Source organism: Muscardinus avellanarius (genome assembly GCF_963383645.1).
Source record: "Muscardinus avellanarius genome assembly, chromosome: 20".
Taxonomy (NCBI): domain Eukaryota; kingdom Metazoa; phylum Chordata; class Mammalia; order Rodentia; family Gliridae; genus Muscardinus; species Muscardinus avellanarius.
The window spans coordinates 32,711,887-32,738,571 of record NC_137806.1 but is presented as its reverse complement, the minus strand read 5'-3'; the positions used below and the strand labels follow the sequence as shown (position 1 = coordinate 32,738,571).

At 49.6% G+C, this 26,685-nt stretch overlaps 1 protein-coding gene across 1 annotated transcript in view; it reads left to right on the top strand.

Moving 5' to 3' along the window:
* Positions 1-1,613: 1,613 nt before the first annotated feature.
* Positions 1,614-26,685, top strand: part of EDARADD (EDAR associated via death domain) — a gene marked incomplete at both ends in the record, with an annotated part of 40,735 nt that continues 15,663 nt past the window's right edge. The window contains 4 exons of the mRNA XM_080717228.1: positions 1,614-1,644; positions 10,816-10,874; positions 13,890-13,929; positions 20,739-20,797. Coding sequence (XP_080573354.1) covers positions 1,614-1,644; positions 10,816-10,874; positions 13,890-13,929; positions 20,739-20,797 — 189 coding nt within the window. The remainder of the gene's footprint in view (positions 1,645-10,815; positions 10,875-13,889; positions 13,930-20,738; positions 20,798-26,685) is intronic.

The window sequence follows — 26,685 nt, the reverse complement described above, 5'->3', positions numbered from 1 at the left end:
TTTTTTGGAAACAGAGTCTCACTAGGTTGATGAGGCAGTTTTTTTTTTTTTTTTTAATTTGGAAATGGGGGTCTTGCTAAATTGCTGAGGCTGGCTTTGAACCCGCGATCCTCCTTTTTCAGCCTCCCAAGTACTAGGGATTACAGGCGTGGGCCACCATGCCTGGCTCAAGCCAGTTTTTATGATTCTGTTCATACAGATGAAGGCCAACACAGGTTATTTAATACTCTTCAGAAATTCGTATTACATTTAAATGGCCCCAGCCCTCCTGTAATAGACTTATGATTGATAAGTTTAATTAAAATACAGCAATCTTGACCACTTCTGTGTTCACTTAAGTAATTGGTTTAAAATCCCGTTTAAGTTAAACCTTAATTTTTAAAGGCCCAATTAACCCAGCATTTCCGAGCGCACCGGAGCTGTGTTCTGGAGCGGCCGAGGGCGCGGGGAGCGTTTTCCCCTGTGGCGGGGCCGGCCTGGACCCGGCCTGGACGCCAGGCGGGCGGCCCTTTAAGCCCAGATCGCGGCCGCCCGGGCCCTAGGGAGCGGAGCCGCCGGCGCCTGGCGCCCAGGATCCTTCCCAGGGACGGCGAGGAGGGGCGCTACCTGCCCGAGCAGGAACTGAGCCGGGAGGAGCTGCGGCCAGGGGGAGGAGGAGGAGGGAGGGGAGGATGGGAGAGAAGGAGGGAGGGGAGGAGGGAGGGGTAAAGGAGGAGGAGGGAGGGGAGGATGGGAGAGAAGGAGGGAGAACAGGAGGGAGGGGTAAAGGAGGAGGAGGGAGGGGAGGATGGGAGAGGAGGAGGGAGAACAGGAGGGAGGGGTAAAGGAGGAGGAGGGAGGGGAGGATGGGAGAGAAGGAGGGAGAACAGGAGGGAGGGGTAAAGGAGGAGGAGGGAGGGGAGGAGGAGTAAGATAAGGAGGGAAGGGGAAATTAGGAGGAGAGGGGTGGAGGATGCGGAGGGGAGGAGGAGGGAGAGGAGGAGTAAGAAAAGGAGGGAAGCCGGCGTGGTGGTGCACACCGCATTCCCAGCATTTGGGAGCCTGAGACAGGAGGACAGCGGTTCGCGGACAGCCGCAGCTACTTAGGGAGGCCCTTTGCAACTCAGTGAGACCCTGTTTCAAAATAAAGAATAAAAAACATGGCTGGGGTCTAGCCCCTGGGTTCAGTCTCCAGTACCACCAAAAAAAAAAAAAAAAAAAAAAAAAAAAAAAAAAAGGAGGGAAGGGGGAAATTAGGAGAGGGGAGGAGGAAGGGAAGGCGGAGGATGGAAGGAGAAGGACGGAGGGGAGGAGGAGGGAGAGGGGGAGGGGAGGAGGAGGAGGGAGGGGAGGAGAAGGGGAGGAGGAGGAGGAGGCGGTGCAGCTAGCCCTAGTTCTAGTGTGCGAGGAGGAGGGGGAGGAGGGAGAGGGAGGGAGGGGAGGAGAAGGGGAGGAGGAGGAGGTGCACGGAGCCCCAGAGTTCTGGTGGGGAGAGGGGGAGGAGGAAGACGAGGAGGAGGCGCGGCGGCGGCGGCGGAGCGCACCGGCCGGAGCTCGCGGCCAGCAGGGCGTCGGGCCCCCGGGTGCCACTGACCTCGGGGTCTCGGAGGCGCTCATCGCCCCCTCCCGGCCCCATGGCTTCTCCGAACGACCCTCTGCGCGCAGGTAAAGGGCGGGCGCCCGGCTGCGGTCCGGCCGGCGACCCCAGGGCGCCCGGGCCACGGGCGGACCCTGCGGGGTCGCGGCCCCGGGCGCTCGGCCCCCACGCGCGGCCCGTCGCTTTTGTTCTGGGCCGGGGTGCCAGGTTGGGACACGTCCCGCAGACCCGGGCAGAAAAGGGCGCGCCTTTTCCCCGGGTCCCCTTTTCTTCCTCTCCGCTCTTGACGCGTTCTGGGGATGGTTTTGCTTTTCTGGGTACCGGCCCTGGCCCTGGGAACTACTTTAGGAGCTGTTATCCACAGAACCCAGAGGCGAATCCCCCCAGAGCCTTCCCCCGCCTGTGGAGGCCATGCCAGAATGATCTCCAGTCTTAACTTAAAACACTGTGCGTTGTACCTGAAGCCAGCCAGTGTCTAGACGTTTTTTCTCTATCTCCCGGTCGGACTTAAAATCCCCCAGGCCCGGCATGGCTGTCCACTTCTGTAATCACAGTACTTGGGAGGCTGAGACAGGAGGATCTCAAGTTCCAGGGCAGCCTCAGCAAGTAGTGAGACTTTCACCAACCTAGTGACACCCTGTTTGAAAATAAAAATGAAATAGGATTGGGAATATAGCTTGATACAAAGGAGCGGGGTGCCCTCGGTCCTTCTTGGGTTTTGTTGAGGCTGGAAATGTTGGGGAGATGCAGGCTGCTGGCACGGACCTATTTCTTGTCTCCTGTCTTGAGCTGGACGGTCTCAGCTCCTGTGTGGCTGGAGAAGTTGAGGAGGCAGGATGCGTCTAGCAGTGGTCAGGGACTAAACCCCACAGCTAGTTGGGATTGTGAAGAGCTGGCACCGAGGGGGCTTCCCTGAGACTTCAGAGAAAGATTTAATTTCTTCTTCAAATGAGGCAAGGCAAGCGTTTTATTGACTGGAGATAGCAAGCAATCATCAGAATAGCCATGCCATCCTCGCCCGCTTATTTGGAAAACAGAGAGGGAAATAGATTCTCCCACCCCAGCATCACAGCGGGGTGACGAGACCAGCACAGAGCCCAGTGTGACCGGAATAGTAGAACCCCAGTGATGGTGCCTGCACCGCCAGGCGGTCCAGCCCAAACAGGGCTCAGGAAAGAGGTCAGAGGCTAGAACAGGGAAGGCCCGTCTGTCTCTCATTTCAAAAGGTAGACCCCTAGCTGGGCGTGCCCATAATCTCAGTACTTGGGAGACTGAGACAGGAGGATTGCAGGCTCTCGAGGCCAGCCTCAACAACGTATTGAGTTCCTTAGTAACTTAGCAAAGCCCTGTTTCAAAAAAATAACAAAAAGGGCTGGGGGTGTAGCCTGGAGATAGAATCCCCAGTACCAGAGAGAGAGAGAGAGAGAGAGAGAGAGGGGGGGGGGGGGAGAGGGCGCGATGGCCAACTAATGAGCATGCCCAACCTCTAGGTGAACTATGTAGGCTCCTCCCAAAGACAGAGGAGGCCCCCTAAGGTTGAGAGCCCTCTGCTCCCCTCAGTAGAAGACGTTGTTGACCGTATTCAGGCCTCTGAAAACTGATCCCCAAGGCCCTTCCCGCTCTGGGATTCCCTCAGTTGAATGAGGGTTCCTCCATTTCAACGCACACACCTCTTTCCCCCTTTGAACATGTCATTCAGTTTTTTGCAACCGCAAGGACACACCGCCGGCCCCTTCCATCTCTACAGCGACACCTCAGATAGAGGGCGCGTGGACCTGCTCACGGGGGATCTTCACCTCCCCACCGGCCATGCTGCCTGTGCCCCTCGCTTCACCCGATCGCCCGCTCACCCCCTGGCGCTGGCAGGCTCCAGCTCTGCCTCTGCCAAGCCAGCCTCCCGGAGGTGGTCAGGGAGAGCGCTTCGGCACAAGTCGGGGCTCGTCCTGCCTCTGCTTAGAACCACTTTCCAGCAAATCCTCTGTCTTCCCGTGTTTTCCATACTCTGTGTGATCAGGTTACTTCTACTGCCTGGAAGCCCTCCTACACACACACGCACACCTGGAAGGCCTCCTACACACACACGCACACACACACGCGCATGCACACACACGCACATACACACACCTGGAAGGCCTCCTACACACGCGCGTGCACACACACGCGCGCGCACACACACACACCTTTGCCCCCCATGGCTCCAAACTCTAGCTCAGAGTGACCTTCCTTCCCGGTGCCTCTCGATGTTTCCAGGTTTACTTAACTAATGTCTCCCCTCCCCACTATAAGCTCCTTGATAGAGCTCCCCTCTGTTTTGCTGACAGCGTGACTCCAACACTCCATACTCAGCACAGAGTTAACCCTGCACAAATACCCACCCGTTCAGTGAACGAAAGATAAAATGTGTTTCAAACTAGGGCCAGAAAAAAATGTTCTTCCTATATTAACATCTTTGGAGCTTTTTTTTTTTTTTGTCAATTTAATAGTTAGTAGCCAAGCCTGGCAGGGTGGTGCACACTTGTAATCCCCGTGCTTGGGAGGCGGAGACAGGAGGATCGCACAGGTTCGTAGTCAGCTGCGCTGGCTTAAGAGACCCTGTTTCCAAGTAAATAAAAACTGTAAAATAGGTCTAGGAGTGTAGCCTGGAGGTAGAAGGGTTTCCAGGAACCCCAGTACCACCAAAAAAATAAAAAAATAAAAATAGTAGTCAGGTGTGGTGGCACACGCCTGTCGTCCCAGGACTTGGGAGTTTGGGATAGGAGGATCACAGGTTTGAGGACCTTTTTCAAAATAAATAAATAAATAGGGTTGTAGCTTAGAGGTGGATTGCCCCTGTGTTCAATCCCCAGTAACACACACACACACACACACACACACACACACACACACACACAGTTAATATAATATCATTTGTTGAAAAATATAAAGGAAAATCATGCTCTAAAAGGTTTTCTTTTAGATGTGTTAATGAAGTAAAGTTTTTTTTTATTAAATATGTTTCCCATCTGCTTGTAACAAAAGTAGATATGCTGTTACTTATATGGTGAAATCAATTTATTTATTTATTTTTAATTTTTTATTGGTGCATTATATTCATACATCATATTGGGGTAAAAACTTGTGTGGACAGACCTGTACACATCACCCACTTAGCCCCTACCCAGTTTCCACCCCCTTCCCTCCCCGTCCCTCCTTCCCTTGCTTGGCTTAGTGGTTGACTTTGAGGTGTTTAAGTACATTGGGTGTTTTAGAGAATTTCCTTCTTCCCTCCTCCCATCCCCTCACTTAGGTTGTCTTGTTTGTGGGGAAATCAATTTAAAAGGCAGCTTTTTTTGCATGGAGAAAACCTGCAGACTTTCGAGGTCACCGGGAAGGACAAGGCTCGGCTATACGGTCCCTGTCATTCTGTCTGTCTGCCTGCCTGTCCCCCTCATCAACCGCCGGGCACCGGGTGAGCCAGAATCGCCGTCAAACGTGGGTCTGATCTGGTTCCTACATGTTGATACAGATGTTCAAGACGGAACAAAGGCCGCAGCCTCGCAGCTGCGTGCTGAGGACGTGTGCGTTTGTTCCAGCAGCGAACCGAACACCCGGGGCCCCAGCCAGGCAGCTCCCTTTGTTCCGGGGCCCCATCCCAGGGCAGCACCCTGCTCCCTGGGGCCCTGGCCCCAGCTCTCCGTGGGTCCAAGGTGGCACAGGGCCGCACCCAGGGCCCAAGGTGACCTGTTTCCACGAGCACCCGCAGCACAAAGCCTGTTCTTTCTCCAGAGTTCTTTCTCCCCTGCCCCTCTGCTGTCAGACCTCATCACTGGGATGTGGTGTGATCCCCAGAGAGCCCCTGTGGGTGCTCCTGACCCTGCCCTCCCCGGCACACACTTGCACCCCATTTTATAACCAATTGTGAGAACAGCTGTGCCTTCAAAGAAAGACAAACAAATCAGAACTCTTCACTCTGGATTCACAAGTCCCGGGAGCTGCCTTGGCCCTCCCTGGGGAGCTCTAAGGGAAGGCCCACTCTTAGGGCTCTGGGGGCGCGGGGAACCCGGAAGCACTGACAAGCGCCCCTCTTTTGTTTCCTCTCAGAGGCCCTCTTTGGAGATGTTTGAACTCCCGTGAGGGACTGCTCCTAGGAGCGATTAGCCCCTCTGGAGAGTGACAGGGACAGGAAAATGTCAGCGCGTGATCACACCGCCCTGGCGCCCCACCCGTGCCTGACGTCCTCCCCACAGGGGCTGCCGTGTCGGTGTGGCCCCCACCACCCCCAATTCGGTAGAGGATGAGACTCAAGTCTTGAGATAAGGCTTAGCAGATGGGATTTTGGATCTCGCATTGACACTGGAATGATTAAAGCTTTGGAGGATGCCGGGATGGGATGGATAGATCCTGCATGTGGGAGGATGTGGATATAGGGAACAGACAGTGGGCTGTTAGGTTGCAGTTGTGCCCCAAGAAAGATATGTCGTAATCCTGACCCCCTGTGTCTCAGAATGTGATCTTTTGGGGAGATAGTTTGTCCAGAAGCGCTCAAGTTAAAGTGAGTCCATTAGAGCGGGTTCTGAACCATATGACTAGCATCCCCATAAAAAGAAAGGGGCTTTGGACACACTGGTGCACCCCGGAGAGTGTCAGGCGAGCGCATGGGCCACTTCTAGAAGCCAGTGGTGCTGGGGAGCAGGCTGACTGTGGAGCCAGAGTCTCAGGTACAAAGTGTGGGCTTCGGTTCACCTGTGAGCTCGGGCGCTGTGTGTGAGGAGGGGCGATGCCTGGTCCCTGCCTCAGGGCCATCTCGAGGCTTAACTATGATGCTTTCATGTGCAACAGTCAACCCCAAAGATGTCTGTGATCCAAAAGGTGTGGGCTTCTCCCCACCAGCAAGCGAGCAGGTCCTCAGTGCACCCCAGCGAGGCGTCCTCTCAGCTAATTTAATCCCGGCACCACCGGGGCAGCATCAGATGTCACAGTTGAGGGCTGCATCCCCAGGGCCGTCTCCTCCCCGCAATCACAAGCCCCATGTTGCTTTCCCTGAGTGGAGAGTCTGTAAGCTGCAAGTTCCTTACAGCCCCTTCTTGGGTCTGACTAGCTTGCTTGAACAGCTCACAGAGCTTAAGGAGACAGGGTTACCAATTTATTATAAAAAATACTACAGGCTGGGCTTCGCAGCACAGGTGCATAATCCCAGGACTTAGGAAGCTAAGACAGGAGGACTGCAGGTTCAAGGCTGGGTTTGCAGTAATTTAGCAAGACCCTGTTTCAAAATAATAAAGGACTGGGGTTTATAGTTTGGAAGTAGAATGCCCTTAGGTTCAATCCCTAGTACCAATAGATAAACAAAAAAGATACTGCAGAGAGCACAGATGGAGCTGTGCACAGGGAAGAGAGGGTGCGGCGCTTCCATGCCCTCTCTGGGTGCCACTTTCCAGGTCCCCCCATTGGTCAGATGTCCAGAAGCCCCTCAAACCCTGTCCTTTGGGTTTTCATGAAGATGGACAACCATTTAGACCTGGGGCTGGACCGAGTGTGTGCTAGTGGGCTTCCTTTCGTTGGACCCAAACGTGCAGAGAATCAACCAACTTAAAGGAAGAAAGTTTCTTTGAGCTGTGGCGGCAGAAATTTCACCCCATGGTCTCTTGGCTTCTTGCTTGTGCTGAAGCATCTGATGAGAGAAACTGTTCACCTCATGATGCCGGGGAGCAGGGGAGGGGCTGGGTCAGATAGCCCCTTCAAGGCCACGCCCCCAATGGCCTAACTTTCTCCCACCAGGCCCTGCCTCCCAAGGGTTCCACCGTCTCCCACTAGCAGTGCAGGCTAGGGGCCAAGACTTTAAGGCATGGCCTGTGGGTGACATTTTAGATACAAGACAAGCCAGGCATGGTGGCACGTGCCTTTAATCCCAGTACTTGGGAGGCTGAGACAGGAGGATCACAGGTTCCAAGCCAGCTTCAGCAACTTAGCAAGACTCTGTTTCCAAACAAGGAATAAAATCTGGGCGTGGTGGCACACACTTGTAATCCCAGTGCTTGGGAGGCTGAGACAGGAGGATTGCAGGTTCACGGCCAGCCTCAGCAACTTGTGAAGCCCTCTGCAACTTAGTGAGACCCTGTTTCAAAGTTAAAAATAAAATAGGGCTGGGGGGGTGGTGGTTCAGAGGTAGAATGCCCCTGGGTTCTATTCCCAGTACCCCCTGCCAACAAAACAAAACAAAACAAAACAAAAACAGAACTAGGTGTATAGCTCGGAGGTAGAATGTCCCTGGGTTCAGCCCTAGCAACACACACACGCACACGCACACACACATGCACACGCACGCACACACACACACATCCAGGATGTAGTAGGGTTCCACTCTGATGCCCGCTTCATGGATGAGAAGCCAGGCTGCTGGTGCGGTCTCTCCTGGCCTCTGTGCCGTGTTCCCCAGCCTAGGTGTGGGAGAGGACCCTCCTCTGTGTCTCACGGTCTCCCATCAATCAGGAACGGTCAGCAGATTTCTTTACGGCCAGCTCCAAGACAGATAGGCAGGGGAAGATTGGCGTTTCTGTGGCCTGCCTTGGGGAGGGGGTTATGAGTCAGAAGAGGTGCACAGAGACCAAGACCTGTGTGTTCTGAAACCAGAGTGTTGCAGCACAGAGCAGGCTGGACGAGGAGTTCTCTCCGGCCCTTCGGGGGGCAGAGCTGTGGGTGTTTAGCCTGGGGATGGTCTTTCGCCTGTGCGGCCCGACCAGTTACCGCTCACGGGCTTTAGTGAGGGCAGGGACACGGAGGTTCGCCCTCGCCCCTGATGTAACAGTGTGGGCACGCCTGGTGTGTACCACGTCACCAGGTTCCTCTCCTGAGCTGGAGGAACTCTCTAGAAGGTGTCCGGGGCCATGAGGCACAGCCTCACTGCCTCAGAGAGGTCTCCACCAGTATGTGGCCAGGGAACTCGGGGACCTGGGTTGTGGAGTTGCGGACCCAGGGGAGTCGGGCAGCTTTGGGAGGGACGCTTAGCCAGGAACAGGGGCTGCCCTGCCCACCTCCAGCAGAGCTGCGCTGTCCTTTCTCGGGGCTCCCTTTCAGTTTTAACCCCTTGGTGCCCCATGTCCCAAGTGATAACAGAGCTTGCTTGGAGGCTCAGCCTGTTGGCGCCTGGGACTTATGTAAGCAAACATTTCAAAGCGTTAAATAAACAACGATTCGATTTTATACTTAAATAAACGATTTGATTTATACTTAATACTCTTGTAGACACACAAAACTCCAAGGCCTATAGGAAAGGCTGCAGGAACGTGTTCTGCTTCTAGACCGGTCTTGAGTAACTAACTGGAGCAGCCCCTCTCCCCCGAGTAACTCTTGTGGCAGGGACGGAGCTGGAGCTGGCCCTGTGAGAACAGAGGTGGATGGGCTTTGACTAACACAGCTGCAGGGGCCGGCGGAGGTCCGAGGAGCGCTGGGCGCCACGGTGGGCCGGGGTGCGTGCTGGGGGACATGCACGGAGAACCAAACCCACAGCCTGCCCGTGGCGAAGGCTGACTGGACCAGGACCTTTGGAGTGAAGGCTTGACATACCTCCGGAGCAAGCTCTGGACACCAGGTCTTCCCTGAAACCCTCGCCCCTCGTCATCGCACCGCAGGAAACTAAGAACCCTGACTTCTAGCTGTGTCCTCCCTTTTCTTTTTTGGTACTGGGGATTGAACTCAGGGGCAGGCTATCTCTGAGTTATACCCATAGCCCTTTTTTATTTTGAAATAAGGTCTCGCTAAGTTGCTGAGCCCGGCCTCAAACCTGTGATCCTCCTGTTTCAGCCTCCCAAGTACTGGGATTCCAGGCACGGGCCTGTCTTATCCTTCCCTTCGTAGGTTCCACGTATTACCAGAGATGTCAGGCTTTGTGCCGCCACGCCCTGATGTCTTCTGCTCTCTATCTTCCTGCTAGCCTGCGAATCCTCCCGGACATGCCCGAGTATGCCAGGGAAGTGGGTGAGGTTTGGAAGGAGCAGGGCAGTCACTACGGAGGTCCCCAAGCCTCGCCAGACCAGAATACCCATCATCAGCCCTGTGGCAGCCAGAGCCCAGCCTCCTCCAGTTGCGGAGGGGGGAGCCCGAGGCTGAGAACCTGCAAAGGCAGCCACGTCCACAGGTCACAGCACTGGGCTGCGAGGGCGCCAGCAGGCTGTCCAAGTTCCCTACTCACCGGCAGAGGCCAGGAGACCCAGCCTCCACGCCCAGTCTCTTCCTCCTCTCCTGGGCTTTGGGTGTGAGTCCCCGTCTACCAGCAGCCCCATTTCTCTCCTTGTATGTCTTTTTCCTTTCTCCTGTACAATTTTTTTTTTTCCTGTAGGAAACAAGACTAAAGTATCATAGCAGCCTTCCAAAGCCTTCATAGCCCCCTTGGCCCCAAATCCACAAATTGTTAAAATCCATGCTGGGCCAGGCACAGCGGTGAATGCCTGCAGTCCCTGTACTTGGGAGGCTGAGATGGGAGGATCACAGTTTTAAGGCCAGCTTCAGCAACGTAGGGAGACCCTGTCTTAAAATAAAGTTAAAGTAGTGGGGTGTGGGCGTGCACTCCTGTAGTCCCAGTACTTGGGAGGCTGGGACAGGTCCGGGAACAGTCTCAGCAAAAGCAAGATGCTCAGAAACCTAGTGAGACCCTGTTTCAAAGTAAAAAATAATAATATAAAAAACAACGGAGGGGTTAGCTCTGAGGTAGAAAAGCCCCCGGGTTCAATCTCCAATGCTACAGCACACACACACACACACACAAGTGCACGCAAAGTTAATTAATTAATCAATTAATCCAGTCGGGGTGTAGCTCAGAGGTAGAATGCCACAGAGGGAGTCCCCGTCCTCACCGGTGTGGGCTGCCCCTGCAGCCTGGTTTCTTCAAATACCACCGGGTCCACCCTCTCCTGTGGTCGGAGTACGATACATTAATAAAAAAAAATTAAGTTACCGAAATTAGAGTAAGGAGAGAAACAGAATTTAGAGTTTAATCCTTCCTACCCGAAGTTACGACCAATCCAATATGTGATTAATAGCCTGCGGGCATAGTGTTATTCGTAAATAACTCTTGGGTATTTGTAAATATTTATAAATAGCCTGCTCCAAAATATAGTAGGGGTTTTTTCGGACGACGTTTCTTATTCTTACCCTGTTCCTGCCTGCAGTCTGACTCCATCCCCCCTGGGTGGGCGAGGGGCTTCTCCGGCTCTGGCTTCTGCTCTCCCCTCGCTGAAGACGACATTCTTCTCTTCCTTCCACAGATCCCACGGCCAGGGAGCCGGTGGAAGACACAGACCCCAGCACGCTATCTTTTCACACGGTAGGTCCCACTCTCTCCCGCATTTTAGGCCCCAGGCCACGACCCTCGCTGGGCTCTTCCCCTCCTGCTGCGTTCTTTTACTGAGTATTTACATGAAGCAATTTTCATTACGGAGTGTATGCGTGAAGATTAGAAACCCCAAAGTAAGATTTTCCCAAGATAAACTTCTTTATCATGATATTCTCTGTGGCATAATAGACTTTGGGTTTCTCCGGGTTAAACATAGTGTTAGAGCCTGTTCCTGTTTGGGGCATACCAGAAATGATCTTTTGTGAGGCCTTCTGTCTACTTTTAACACTATTGGGTTTTTTAGTGTGTGTGTGTGTGTGTGTGTGTGTGTGTGTGTGTGTGTGTCTATGTGGTACCGGGGATGGAATCCAGGGGCATTCGACCTCTGAGCTACACCCTCCGCTCTATTTTTTATTCTTTATTTTGAAGCGAGGTCTCACTGAGTTGCAAAGGGCCTCACTAAGTAGCGGAGGCTGTCCGCAAACCATGATCCTCCGGTCTCAGCCTCCCGAATGCTGGGATTACAAGCATGCGCCACCACACGGCTTTGTATTTTATTGGTGCTGGGGATTAAACCCAGGGTTTCATGAATACCAGGCCAGTGCTGTGCCACTCTCTTACACCCCCAGCTCATTTGGAGTCTATTTTTTACCATCTATTCTTTGAAATTCAAAATATCTAATGTGCGATGAAAGGAATACATTGGGCCATTTTGCGGTGGCTGAGCAGAGCCGGGCCCTGCCATTCGCCTGACCTCTGAATCGCACTAATCCCAGAAACTGGCTCCAAGCCTCGCTCCACCCCCCTGGCACTACCTTTCACGTTCCGGCTTCATATCACCAAAGATTTCACATGCGTTCCTTCGCATCCTCCAAACAGCCTGTGAGATGATGGGGCAGGAGTTCCTGTCTCCATCCTACAGAAATGGCAGCAGGCTGATCCGCGGAGTCACACAGACCAGGCCCGCTCTCCTGTGCCTGTTGGAGGACCCGCTCGGGGCTCTTTGATGACACGGAGTGGAAGCCGTGTGCCTTTTATCGCCCGGGTTGCGGGGAGAGCATGCACGGAGTCCTCCAAAGTTGCGCCTGCCTGATTCAGTTAGAACGACGTAAGATCGCCTTTGTCAGATTAGATGAACCGTCTCTGCCTGGGTGTCCTGGTTCTCCTGTTGTCACCACTACAGTCGGGTAGTTGTGGAGGGCAAGGGCATCTGACTTTGACCCGTGGTGGGAATGTGTACGGCAAATTCCCCTGTCTCAACATACGTATGGAAGGAATGACAGCGCAGGCCAGCCCTGCTTGCCGGTGTGGGCTGCCGCCGCAGCCTGGGTTTCTACCGAATACCACCGGGTCCACCTTCTCCCTCCCCTCCCACTGCCCCCGCTGGGATAATCGAGGTTCCCGTCCCACGGAGCCCTTCTCACTGCTCACCGTGGGTTGTGGTACCTCCAGACGCCCGCCACGTCACCTTGCCACACTGGGGACCGAGTGATGTTTCCCCATTAATCATTTCCTAGAGCTGCGGTAACGAAACGCCACACACTGAAAGGGCAGTGTGCGGCCTGGCTCGGCTCTGCGGGCTGGAGGTCCTAGGTCACCTGGGGCTCCCTCTGGCACCTGCAGGAAACACGCCTTCCTGGCTTCCCGTCTCTGCCCTGCAGCCTGGCCAGTCCTTGGCTTGCAGAAGCATCTCCCCGCCCTCTCACTTGGTTAGCGCCTGCCCCTTCTCCCTGAGTCTCCTCTCCGAATTTTTCTCTCTCTTCATCTCCATCTCCATTTTCCTTCTCCTCCTCCTTCTCCTTTTTCTTTTTCATTTTTTTGAATTTTTTTTTTTTTTTTTTGCGGGCCTGGGGATGAAACCCAGGAGCATTTGACCTCCGAGCCACATCTCCTGCCCTATTTTTCGGGATTACAAGCGTGCGCCACCATGCCCGGCTTTCTTACTTCTTGTTCTGCTCTGTCAGAGGACCTGGAGCCGGCTGCAGGACGTTTGGAAGGCGTAGCTTTGTTCGGGCTGGAGGACGGGGGAGGGAGACGTGGAGGGGAGTGGGATCCGGGCTGGGATGGGGGAGGACAGGACAGGGCCAGGGCGTATAGTCCCACTTCTCCGTGCAAGTCTGAAGAGAATGGCTGTGTTGTTTAATCTGAAATAAGTTTCTGGAGTTCTGGAGGCCGAGAGATGAGTGTAAACACATTTAAACATGTGCGTAGGAAGGAGCATCTGTAACCGTGCTCCTGTAGCAGCCCCACCTCTACCTGTACGTTGAGCATTGAGGGCTGTGCATAATTGGGTGTAATTAGTAACTGGGTTTTAGCTCTGGGGCAGCCACAGCATGGTTACCTTTGGAATCCTGTTCTGGGATTCAGACCAGGTCGGAGCTGTAGCTAGCGAGTGCCGCCTTGTCCTGAGTGATGGCTACAGAAAGTTTGAGAAGGAACGGGTCAGCCCCGTGGTGTTGAGAACAGAGGCCCCTCCACTTGAAGGTGTATCGTAGAAGAGGAAGTGTGGGTTAGTGGTCAGAGGGAGGAAACCAGAGGAAGACTTGTTCTGCTTCACATCCCAACGTTCGCTTCTTGTCAACCTTGATATCACAGTCGCGTCCACAGATTGAGAATAAAGCAATCCCATCGGGCGTGGTGGCACACGCTTGTAATCCTAGTACCTGGGAGGCTGAGACGGGAAGATTGTGGGTTCCTGGCCAGCCTCAGCTACTTAGTGAGGCCCTCCGCAACTTAGTGAGACCCTGTTTTAAAATAAAGAATAAAAAATGGGGCTGGGGGTGTGGCTCGGAGATAGAATGCCGCTGGGTTCCAACCCCAGTACTGCAAAAATAAATAAATTACTTAATTAAACAGCCAATAATGGGTCAGGTCCATGGACCAGTCTAAGGCTAAACTTCCAGGGTTTTAAGTTGCAGCCAGGCCTTTCCCAAGACAAAGCTTTCTTTTTACTTTGATCTTACAACTGGCATTGAAAAATAACTCTTCTTTTGTTGGTTTCTACAGTCAGACAAATATCCCATTCAAGACACGGGACTCCCTAAAGGTATGTACACTTCACAGACGACGTGAACTTGTGATTAATGTCTTGAACAAAGCACGAGTCAAAGTGACTTGTTTTTCATTATTTAAAGTCATAAAACAGACATTATCTCAGAAATGAAATTTTATTTAAAAGTACAAGTTATGTTTTATCAAATTATACAGTAATTTTTTAGGTTTATTTTTAACCAGGTATAAAATAAAGATAGCCAGAACTCTGGGTTCAAGGGCAGAAACCTAGCTGGGAGGGACTTGCTGGCCCAGGGCCCCTGGGCGCTGCTGGACCCAGGCATGGAGGATGCTCTGGGGCTCAGTCTCTCTGCCCCAGAGCTCTGCCTTCTGTACCCATCAGGCTCTCAGGCAGGCTCTCCCTGCAGGAGGGAAAGGTGGCCCCTGACACTGCACTCAGGTCGTGCTGCTCAAGCTGTGAGCTGGGCGACGCCTTCCCCAGCATCTCTGGCACAATTATAGGGCTGGCTGTGATGGGTTCGCCTGGGTCATATGCCCATTCCTCAATCAACCAGGGGTTGGAGGAGGTTGGCCAGGTCTGAGCTTAGAGGTTGGGTGGGGAGATTATAAAGTGCGTTCCATCCCAACCACAGAAAAGAGTGTTCTGAGGCTAGACAAAGGGGCAAGAGCTGCTGCTGGTCAGGCACAGAAGCAAACCAGACAAGCTCATTCAAGTCAGATGAAGTGGTGGTGCACACCTGTAATCTCAGTACTTGAGAGCCTGAGACAGGAGGATTGCCGGTTTGAGGCTGGCCTCTAAAATTTAGCAAGACCCTGTTCAAAATAAAGAGGGCTAGGAGTGTAGCTCAGAAGAAGTAGGGCACCCCTCAGCCAGGCGTGATGGCACATACCTGTAATCCCAGTATTTGGGAGGCTGAGACAGGAAGGATTACAGGTCGAGGACAGCCTCAGCAAGCAGTGAGACTTTCATCAACTTAGAGTGACCCTGTTTCAAAGTAAAAATCAAAAATAGGGCTGGGAGTGTAGCTTGGAGGTACAGTACCCATGGGCTCAATCCCTAGTGAAACACACACACACATGCATAAAAATAAACTGTTTTAGAGCTCAAAAGACTCTACACTAGCAAAACAAATAACCTAATCAAGAAATGGGTACTGAACTGAATAGACACTTCACAAAAGAAGAGATACAAATGGCCAATAGATACATGAAAAGATGTTCTACATCATTAGCCATCAGGGAGATGCAAATCAAAACTATGCTGAGATTCCTTCTAATCCCAATCAGAGTGGCAAGCATAAAGAAGTCAAATAACAACAAATGCTGGCGAGGATGTGGGGAAAGAGGAACTCTTGCACTGTTGGAGGGACTGCAAAGTAGTTCAGCCGCTATGGAGATCAGTGTGGAGATTCCTTAGAAAACTGGGAATGGATCCACCATATAATCCAGCTATCCCACTCCTGGGCGTCTTTCCAAAGGGGTTGAAATCAGAGAACTACAGTAACATATGCATACCCATGTTCATAGCAGCACAAGTTGCAATAGCCAAAATATGGAACCAACCTAGGTCTCCATTAACAGATGAGTGGATAGCAAAACTGTGGGAAATACACACAATGGAATTCTACTCAGCAATAAAGAAGAACAAAATCATAGTATTCCCAAGAAGATGGAAAGACCTGGAGAACATTATGTTAAGTGAGATTAGGCAAGCACAGAAAGAGAAGGGACATATGTTTTCTCTAATATGCCCAAACTAGGGAGTGTTAGGAATGCCAGAGGGACTCCAGATAATGGAGGGGAAACCTCAGCAAAGCTAGAATGGAAGGATAGGAGAGGAAGAAGGCTGACGTTGGTTGATGGAAGAGCTACATTTGAATGTGTGTAAAAGTATGAATGTAGCGTGGTTAACCTGGACGCTCATTGTTGGGAGGGGGTAAAGGGGAAGCAGGGGTGGGAGAGGGCATCAAGCCATCTAAATGTATGCCATTTTCAATACAATCCACAAAAAAAATAAATGAAAAAAAAATAGGCTCCTTTATAGCCCATGTGGTGGTGGTGACTACTTGGAATCCTAGTACATGTGAGGCTGAAACAGGAGGATCTCAGATTCAAGGCCCACATCAGTGCCTTCATGAGGCTCTTTGAAACTTAGTGTGACCTTGTTTCAAAATAAGAAAATTAAATAGAATAGGTCTAGGATATAGCTTAGAGGTGGAATGTTCCTGGGTTCAAGTCCCAGTATCACAAAAAATAAATTAAAAAAAATTTTTTTGCAGTAACGGGGATGGAACCCGGGGGCATTCTACCTCCAGGCCACATCCCCACCCCTATTTTTATTTTTTACTTTGAAACAGGGTCTTTCTGAGTTGTGAAGCACCTCATGAGTAGCTGAGTCTGTTTCCGAACCGCGATCCTCCTGTCTTCGCCTCCTGAATGCTGGGATTACACGTGTGTGCCGCCATGCATGGCGTAAATAATTTTAATAAAGCTCTTTTATAATCCATAGTCTCAGATTTAGGCCTCAGGCTTATCCAGGGAACCACACCCTGGCTTTTCATAATCCCCTCTGTGGAAACCTGCCAGGCTGGGTGTTTGTTACGGAGGTCAAGCTGCTCCGTGTCACACTGGAGCATTTGCCTTCTCCTCTGTGAACAACCCAGGGCAGAGGGCAGGGTGGGGGCTGTGGGATCTGCCCAGTTTTAGGGGGGCAGGCTCGGCCCCCTGCTCCCTGTGGAGGCAGGCCTGCCCAACCCTCCCAAGTTTCCCCAGCGGTCCATACTGCTCTGCGGCTGGGATACAGACCTGGTCCTAGAGCCTGCCTGAAATGCTTCAGGGAGTGTGGCAGAGAGAACCAAGCGCTGGCTCTGAGCAGCCCCAGCGGTGGCTCTACGTCTCAGGGTCCCTGCTTCCCGGTCTGCGGGGAGGACGAGGTCAGGGGCCAGCCCCCAAAGTACCCTTGAGAAAACAGCAAAGAGTATCAACAGCAGCACCTGGTACATGTGGGCAGCAGATGGTGGAGGGAGAGCTGGCATCGAGGTCAAGGTGGAGAACTATCAAAGGTGCCAGTGCGCAGCCCACATGGGAGTTTCTTGGTCAGGTGTCTTTGCTTCTGACCTTTCTTTATCAACCCTAAGTGCCATTTCCTGTTTTGAAAGGAAACGACTGTTGCTTAGCAACTGAATCCCACGCTTGCTTACTGTACCGAATTAGAATTACACGGAATCCTTATTATTTGGTTTTTTGTTTTGTGTTTTTTTTTTTTTGTTGTTTTTTGTTCTGTTTTTGTGGTACTAGGGATGGAACCCATGTAGTAGATGTAGCCTTTTAACTCTGGGCTACACCCCCAGACCTATTTTATTTTTTATTTGGAAACGGTCTCGCTAAGCTGCTGAGGTTGGCTTCAAATCTGCGATCCTCCTGTCGCAGCCTCCCAAGTACAGGGAACACAAGTGTGTGCCACCACACCTAGCAACAGACCCCTAATTAAAATCATTATGAATGAGTGTACAAGAAGCGTGACTTTGAAATCATACCCCAGACTTTTCTTTGCCCGTGTTCCTGATGAACAATGTTAAGTGCATAATTTCCTATCTCCAGATAAACACATTGTTTTATACGTAAGTGAACCATGGTTAGGGATTTAAAATCTTACCCCAACATTTGCATTCAGGCATATATCAGTTTAATGTCAGCTAGTATTTTTTATCTAATTTCACAAACAAGGCTAATACCATCATCAGAAATGTATGGTGCCTCGGTCAATAGGCTCACTGCTGTAGTCCAAAAAGTCTGACCACACAGCTTAGATGAAGATTTATTTGCTTACAGTTTTTTGGAGATCTTGGAGTTTTAGTCCACGTTAGGCCAGGTTACATCTACGGAGTTCAGGTATGTTGGTGGGAAGCAGAGAGGGGGAGAGCACGGCTCTGCTCTCACATCATGGAGGCAAGAGCAGAGAAAGGGGGAGAGCGAGGCTCTGCTCTCACTCATGGAGGCAAAAGAGCCAGCCAGCAAGGGGATTCCAAGACAAAATCATGGTCCCTGAGGCCACACCCCCAGGGACACACCTCCTCCACCCACACCCCCTGCCTAGGTGACCACCCAGAGAGTCCTTTACAGTGGATTTACCCACTAATGAGTTACAGCCCTCAGGACTTAATCACATCAACCCTGAGTATTAACAGGTTAACTCTTCTGGGGATATCCCTATCTAACCGTAACATGGGCATTTTGTCATTAAAGTTGTTTTTAGAGAAAGAAAATCCACATGAATTGTGAAGAGACTGTAGACTCGCAAGCAAATGTAATCTAATCAAGCACCAAATAGGATTCCAATATTTAAGTGAATTTGGGGAGGGTTTGCTTTTGTGGAAAGTTTTGTGATTAAAGATTTCATGTGTTTAAAACTCCCCCAAATTCATTCTCTTAAGCAGGCTAAACACTGTTTCACCAGTATATTCCCACTTTACTCCTGAACAGTCTAAAGCTGTTCTTTAGCATGGGCCAAAGTAGAGTGTTTTTTGTTTGGGTTTTTTTTTTTTTTTGCAGGTCTGGGGATGGAAGACCTCCGAGTTACACCCTCTGCCCTTTTTTTATTCTTTATTTTTGAAACAGGGTCTCACTGAGTTGCAAAGGGCCTCACTAAGTAGCTGAGAATGTCAGCGAACCGCGATCCTCCGGTCTCAGCCTCCCTAATGCTGGGATGACAAACATGCGAAATCACGCCCGGCTAGAGTGGTTTTGAGTAATGTAGCTTTACCATAAGTTGACCGTGGAAAGCTGGTGTAATTTTGGCAACCAGTGTCCAAATTATGCTTGCACCTGCTTTCTCGTGGGGGACAGATGCAGAGTTTTCTTTTCAGGCAGCCCCCCAGTTTTGGAGACTTAGGGTGCGTTCTGTCAGACCTCTTTTCTGGAGTCTCTTTTGGAAATCTGCAAGACTCCTGAGACCGGGGCTAATTTTACCTACCTAGGTCCCGCAGAAATATCTGGCTTGCGTGATCTGAAGGGAACGTGGCTCCTCACATTTTGAGAGACGTGTGTGTTTGGAAAACCTTTTCGTTTTTCTTTTGAGCCACTGTTCACTGAGGGAGAAAATTGCGCAGATAAATACTCAGATCTGTCTGGGCCTGATCATCCTCATTCTTTCTGACGTAGCTGCTTCTCTCCTTCCATTGCTCAAAAAAAGATTTTTTTAAATAGTGAATTTAAAAAGGTGAAAAGAAATAAAGTGGACTGATTATATGGTAGATGATTTTGAGGAATCTGAACTTTAAATTTTTTTTTCTTTAGCAGTCCAGAATCTACATTATTTTTTCTTCTGGTACTGGGGATTGAACTCAGGGACATGCTACCTCTAATCTACACCCCCAGCCCTATTTTTTTTTTCTTTTTGCAGTACTGGGGATCAAAACCAGGGGCTTTCTATCTCCAAGCTACACCTCAGACTGATTTTTTTTTTTTAAGTTGCAGAGGGCCTAAGTAAGTAGCTGAGGCTGCCATGAACCTGTATCTTCCTGTTTCAGCCTCCCAAGTACTGGGAATACAGGTGTGCACCACCACTTTTTGCTAGTCCATGACAATTTAGAGAGTTTTTGTTTTGTTTTGTTTTGTTTTTCCCCCCAGTACTGCGGATTGAACCCAGGGGCATCCTCACTCTGAGATATACCCCTGGCCCAATTTTTTATTCTTTATTTTTGAAACCTAGTCTTGCTAAGTTACAGAGGGCCTCACTAAATAGCTGAGACTCGTCTCAAACTTGTGAAACTCCTGTCTCAGCCTCCCAAGTACTGGGATTACAAGCATGAGCCACCAGGCCAGGCTCTAGAGAGCACTTAGAGGAGAGTCAAGGCTAAGGAACCTGTAGAGGCCAAGGTTCATGTGCACCAGCAACAGTGGTCTGCTCCAGGCAGCCATATGTGTGAAGTTAGTTAGCCAAGAGCAGCTAGTTAAACCTGACGGGATGGCCTTGTGTGTGGTTGGGCCCCTGTTCTCTAGGCCAGTGATTTTGATTCCCTTCTCTTGCCCAATCAGTGAGGGAGGGATCCAATCCTGGGGTGAGGGGCATGGCAAGGCACACAACACTAGCACTGCACAGAGGAATCACAGCTCTGTATGAGCTGCATATATGCACAGCCCGGGGAGGAGGATGGTGCACCGTGCAGGGCCATGCCAAGTTGCTCTTGGGGACAGAGTGAACAGCCAGGGGCGGAGGGAGGCTGGCTTTGCAGAATCCAAAGGGTGCGGGGCTTCTGGTTCCCATGGGAGGACATGGTTTGCTGGTTTGAAAAATCCTATGAGCTGGTGGGGAACTAAAATCTGCTACTGAAGGATGGGCAGAATCGTGCCTGACCCCTGGATAAGGAGCTCGTGTAGCTCAGGGCACCTCATCTTGGGGGGAGAGCTGGGAATGGAACTTGCAGCTGGGAAACCAAGGCCCTTGCAAGTTGAACCAGGTGTCAAGGTTGCACCTGATATCCAGCCTTCATTTTGCATATTAGCGGGGCATGGTGGCGCACACTGATAACCCAGTACCTGGGAGGTGGAGACAGGAAGATTACAGGTTCAAGACCAACCTCAGCAACTTAGCAAGACTGTTAACAACCTAGTGAGAACTTGTTTCCAAACAAACAAACAAACAAACAAAAAATTACAGGGGTAGGTGTGTAGCTTGGAGGTAGAAGGACCCTAAGTTTAATCACCAGTAAAACACACACACACACACGCGCACGCACACACACACACACACACACACACACACACACAAATTGCATTTACACCAGAGCTTGTGCTTTTTTTTTAAAATCAAACTTTGAGTCATTATTTTTCTTTCTCCCGTAGTTGAAGAATGTGATACCATCACTTTGAACGTCCCAGCAAATTCCAATGAGCAGCATCAGGTAAGGATAATTTCAACTATTTGTTTTTACCCCCATAGATACATGATAATCCACCTAGAATGCTTTAAAGAGTGATCTGATAGAGCTTTAAAAATAAACAATGAGCCAGGTCTGGTGGCGCAGGCTTCTAATCCCAGTACTTGGGAGGCTGAAATAGGAGAATCAAAGGTTCACGGCCAGCCCCAGCAATTTAGCTAGACCCTCCGCAACTTAGTGACACCCTGTTTCAAAATAAAAAATAAAGTAGAGGTGGAGGCATAGCTCAGAGGTAGAATGCCCCTGAGTTCAATCCCCAGTACCAAAAAGAAGAAAAAGGAAAAAAAAAAAGAAAAAAAGATGGGCAGGATTTCTCAATAATGCATTAGGTTTGAAAATGATCCTTAAGTATCCCAGTAAGGTCGCATTCCCATAAAGCTTTTGTTACTTCTAATAACTGTGGCAGCATTAGTTCATTCTTTGAAATAAATATTTGCCTACTTGTCAAAAACAGAAAATCAGCGTGAGTGACTTAGAAAAGAGGGGTTGCTTTCCTTTGTATGTAGTTGGTACAATGTGGGTGGGAGAAGGTCTTTTTAAAGACCCAACACAACTGGATAGTGGGCTATCACATTTCCCGTAATGGTGTGTAAAAATACTTTTTTTTCATATTTCAGCAGCCAAACTTTAACGTGTTATTTTTATTGTCTTGTCCCCAAAAATAAATATGTTTATTGTGTTCTGATCTTTTTTTTTTAAAAAAAAAAGGTTTATTATTTTAAAGTTCAGCTTGTGCAAGGAAATAAAAAGGCCCTTTGAGAACTGCTTTGCCCTTGCTGGAGACCCTTCCAGGGGCTTCCTTGGGCCGCCGCGGGCTTCAGTCACTTCTTGTCCTGGCCCGTCCACCTCTGTTGAGTTACTCAAATCCCATTAGCAAAGTTGCGCAAGACCTTAATCTGATCAACTCCACTGTCTCAGAAAGTGTGTCTCATCTCAGACACCTGCTCCTCTCATGCACCCATCAGATTTCCAACGAGTTTTGTTTAATCTTGCTTTAAAATCACCAGTCAGTGGTAAATCTTTAGGAAGACTACTCTTGGGTAGCCAAGTCACCTCTGTAACAAGACAAAGGCAAACAGAATTTGATAGGAAGGGTCGTTTCCACTGGGAAGGGCGGCTCTCTTGAAAATTGCTAGCGCCGTTTGTCATCGTTGATATCTTTAACAAAGGTTTTCTCTTCAGCTTTTCTGTGGCGTGATGGAGATTTCCTTGAAGATAAAAGAATGCCGAGGCTTTGTTTGTTTGTTTGTTTTCAGGGATTTTCCTGAAACCACTTCAGAGTAGGTTTAGATATACATCATGACACTTCAACGTTTTCCCTAATCTTGGTGTTATTGTGCCGGCTCTATCACTAAAGACTAGCCTAAAATGATGGAAATATCAAGGAAGGAGAGACCTATTCGAGATTTCTTTTTTCAAGTTGTATTTAAATACAGAATGATGTCTGTTCATACGAAAGTCAGGACCGCAAGCTAGCTATTTCGGTTGGTTATCCTTCTGTATAATCTATAGGATTTGTTCTAACTGCTAGATGCGCAGAAAGGTTCTTTGAAATCGGCTTGGCACTTAGAACAAAGAAAACTCACTAAGGAAGGAACATTTAGGAGAGAGAGAGAGTTGGGGGGAGCAGCCCACTCTGTATTTTCCATAGTTTAAAAATTCAAAGCCAGCTGGAAATGACCTTCATCATTCGAAAACTAAAATCCTCTTCCCGTAAGGCTGAATTGCAGCCGCCTCTTCTCAAGTCCTTCAGAGGAAAAGCGCCGTCGCGTCTAGTGTCAGAAATTAAAGTCCCAGACAAAATCTTATAAGGAACTCTTCATGTTTAGCCGTTGAAAATGGATAAGCCATCTACTCCAGCTAGCCTGCTTCTACGATTGATTACAACTGGGCCTTATCAAGCACCCAGTCGGAGCCCATCCGCCTGAGGCTGGTTTGGTCTTGTGGTCTTGGGATGGAACCTAGGGCCTCCCACACGCCGGGCAAGCGACCTGCCATTGCGCCGTGTCTCCAACTCTCGGATGGAGTATTCTTGGGCATAAAAAAGCAGGAAGGGGAGAAGGGAGGTGAGGGACCAGGCAGAGCTTACAGATTTGTTGGAGAGGAGCACACACAACCTCAGATTCTAGGCTGTGGGCGTGGCTCCTGCACTTAAATGGGCCCATGCTGCTTTATGTTAATGAAGATATTTCCTATGACCCTCATTGAACAAAAACACTTTAAATGATTCTGCATGCCCAAGCATATGGCTTATGAGGGGCAAGGCAAAATTCATTCCCATTTGTAGCCAAGAATTCATGTCAAGAGAAGTCTGAAGTAATACTGCATATAAGGAAAATAGCATTAGGATAAGATGCTAAATTGGAATTAGAGGTTGTGAAAAGACCTTTTCCTCTATGTGATTTGTTTGGTTTTACAAACCAAGTTTCTCTCTCTCTCTCTCTCTCTCTCTCTCTCTCTCTCTCTCTCTCTCTCTCTCTCTCCCTCTCCCTCTTTTGGTAGTACTGGGGATTGAACCCAGAGGCATTCTACCACTAAGCAACATCCCCAGCCCGATTTTATTTCTTAATTGGAAACAGAGTTTCACTAAGTTGCTGAGAGCCTCACTACATTTCTGATGCTTACTTCAAACCTGTGATCCTTCTCTATCAGCCTCCCAAGTACTGGGATTACAGGCATCCGCCACTGTACCCGGCTAAGTCTCTCTTTTTAAGTTTTAGAAACCACATTAATTATTGGCTTACTTAGTTATACAAAAGAATCACGCTAATGTGAGATGTTATTAATAAGAGACACTGAATGTAGGCTACATAGGAGCACTTCATACTGTCCTCTCAAATTTTATGTAAATCTAAAACTGTTAAAAAATAAAAATTTTCTTAAAAAACCCATTGTATAAAATTTTGACTCTAGAAAAATGAAATAGCTCACCCATAGTTCCACAATTTTAATACAACTCTATTTGTCAGTTTAATATCTCTATCCCTTTCTACATTTTTATGTGCATAATTATTAAAAAGCTGCAAATAAGTTGGGTATAGTGGACCTCTCTTAGCTGGACTTTTGGGACCTCTCCGGCGTCTCTCCGTAGAATGTGGCCCCCATCAGAACTCTTAAGGAAAACATCCGATCTCACACTCTCTACAGCAGGTTCTATTATATAGTCTGTGCCCTAGAGGTACTTAAGCGTTTCCTTGTTAATGGATGTGGTGGTGCACATCTGTAATTCCAGTACCTGGGAGGCTGAGGCAGGAAGATCAAAGGTTGGAAGCCAGCTCCAGCAACTTAGCGAGACCCTGTCTCAAAGTAAAAAATAAGACAGGGATGTGGGTGTAGCTGGGAGGTAGAATGTCCCTGGGTTCAATCTCCAGCACCATTAAAAAGAAACATTTTCCTATTAATGGGGCTCTGACTTTGTTCAGTCACTTTGCTGTTCTGAATTAGGTGAACATCTGAATGTCAGTTTCTGATAATGGCTTTGGTGAGACTCTTTCCTTAGACTACACGACTATCTGTGTTTACGGAACAAATCTAAGCCCAGACCTTCGGTGCACTTTTCCAGTAAGCAAGCCCAAAGAGCTCTGAGACCTCTCTAAGTGACACAGTGCTCCCCAAAGCAAAGCTAAAACTAAAAAAGCAAAGGATGCTGTTTTGCTTGTTGAAAGCTTAGCCAGCAAGCAATTGGTTTCTTGGAAATTAAACAAGTCTTAAAAAAAAAAAAATAAAGTTCTCCGTTACGTTACCCAGAATAAGTGTGGGTCTGTTAATGGTATCCTACAGTACAATATGGCGGCCAACACAAAGGTTTCAGTTTATTGTACCTTGGAAAACTATCTTAGTTAATAATGAAACTAATGTCGCTGCTTAAGAAGTGGGGACTTGTTTTATGTATGTCTTGATCATTCACCAAACAAACACAAGCTGGGTAAGGTGGCGCACACTTATAATCCCAGTACTTGGGAGGCTGAGACAAGAGGATCTGGGTTCGTGGACAGCCTCAGCTACTTAGTGAGGCCCTCTGCAACTTAGTGAGACCCTGTTTCAAAATAAAGAATTAAAAAAAAATGTAGGGCAGGTGGTATTGCTTGGAGGTCGAATGCCCCTGCGTTCTATCCCCAGGCCCTCAGAAGAAAGAAAGAAAGAAAGAAAGAAAGAAAGAAAGAAAGAAAGAAAGAAAGAAAGGAGGAATAAAATAGGATGGGGGTATAGCTCAGAGGTAGAACACCTTTGGGTTCAGTCCCCAGTACTACGATAAAAGGGGCAAGCAATCAGGTGACGGGGGCGGCCCCCTCATGGATGGATTAGTGCCAATCTGAAAGAATGAGTTAGTGACCATGAGAGCGGCTTCTTAACAAAGGGCAGCTAGCTGCCCCCGTGATTTTTCTAGTGCATGAGGCCCTCTCTAGGTGTAGCCCCTCCCCACCTCTACCTTCCCAGTCTCCAGAACCATGAGCCAAACCTCTTTTCTTTTTAAGTTACCTGCTTCATGGTATTCAGTGATAGCCACAGAAAACAGACTGAGATAGAACTGAAGAAGACATCAGAGGCCGTGTCCTCGACCCCCTCTCAGAAGAGGAACCCTGAGACAGTGGAGAGGGGGCAGAAGTGGAACCTGGAGCTGTGTCCGGTGCTGCCCCAGAGGCCCAGCATTTCTGAGCTGGGGGCAGTCGGTGCTACCGATGTCACCGTGGCTAAGTCTGGGAGATGTTGGGCTTGCCCGCAGTTCTGAATGGTTTGGGGCTGCGGAGTAGCACTGGTGAATGGTACCGGAGTGAAACTGGTCAGTGAGGCGTCCCTCCTCTCTTTACCTGGGGTTGAGAGCAGTGGGCAGAGGAGTCCCTTCCTGGAGCCTCTTTGCCCTGGTGGAACAGCGGCCCACCTGAACCCCCGTAAACCCGAGGCCACGGGTGCGTAATAATGACAGGGCGTGGACCCAGCCGCGCTGGCCGCAGGTGGTGTCTGACAGCAGTCGGCCCGGCAGGCCCTTACCTGCTCCTCCTGAGTTTGAGCAATCCCTTCAAGCTCCAACACGATCTGCTTAGTGGATCGGTGAGTCCCTTCGCTTTCTTCTCTAAGGGGGAAATATCAGAGGGCCCTGGTTTATTTGGAAATTCTTTACTTCAGCTCTGATACGAGGTTTATTTGAATGAGGAGCCCGTGCTGTTGGGTAAGACTGTAAACTTGCCCGGGGCCTGTCTTTGGTATTTTTTAACTCCAGTGGACTTCTTTTCTGTAACGCAGTTTCCCAGAAATGACGATTTATAAGAAAACTCATAGTATTCTCATTTGATATATAGTCTATTAACGCCCAGGGCTTTGAGTTATTTCCATCTGGGGACCAGGTGGAGATGAACTGTTTGTGAAAAGGCATGTACAAGCCAAGGGGCAAAAAGGCCTCTGTCCAGCTCTCGGTTAACCTAAGGACAGCGTAAAAGATGCTTGCTTTCTTTCTTTCTTTTTCTTTTTCTTTTTTTTTTTTTGTGGTACTAGAGGTTGAACTCAGGGGCATTCTACCTCTGAGATACATCGCCATCCTATTTAATTTTTTATTTTGAAATAGGGTCTCACTAAATTGCCGAGGGCCCTGCTGAACTACTGAAGCTGGCGGTCTCAAAGCTGCTATCCTCCTGTCTCAGCCTCCCAGACATGAGGATTATAGTCGTGCACCACCACGCCCGGCTTAAAAGAAGCTTTTGAACAATGGCAAGTGAACTGGGACACTTCCTGTGTGACGGGTGTGGTTTGACTCTGTGGCTTCCCTCGTGTGTTCCCTCAGCGCCTGTGGCTGTCAGGCCCCGGGAGTCCCGGGAGACTTCGGTTACGGGCGTCAGGTGCACAGCCGAGAATATGAG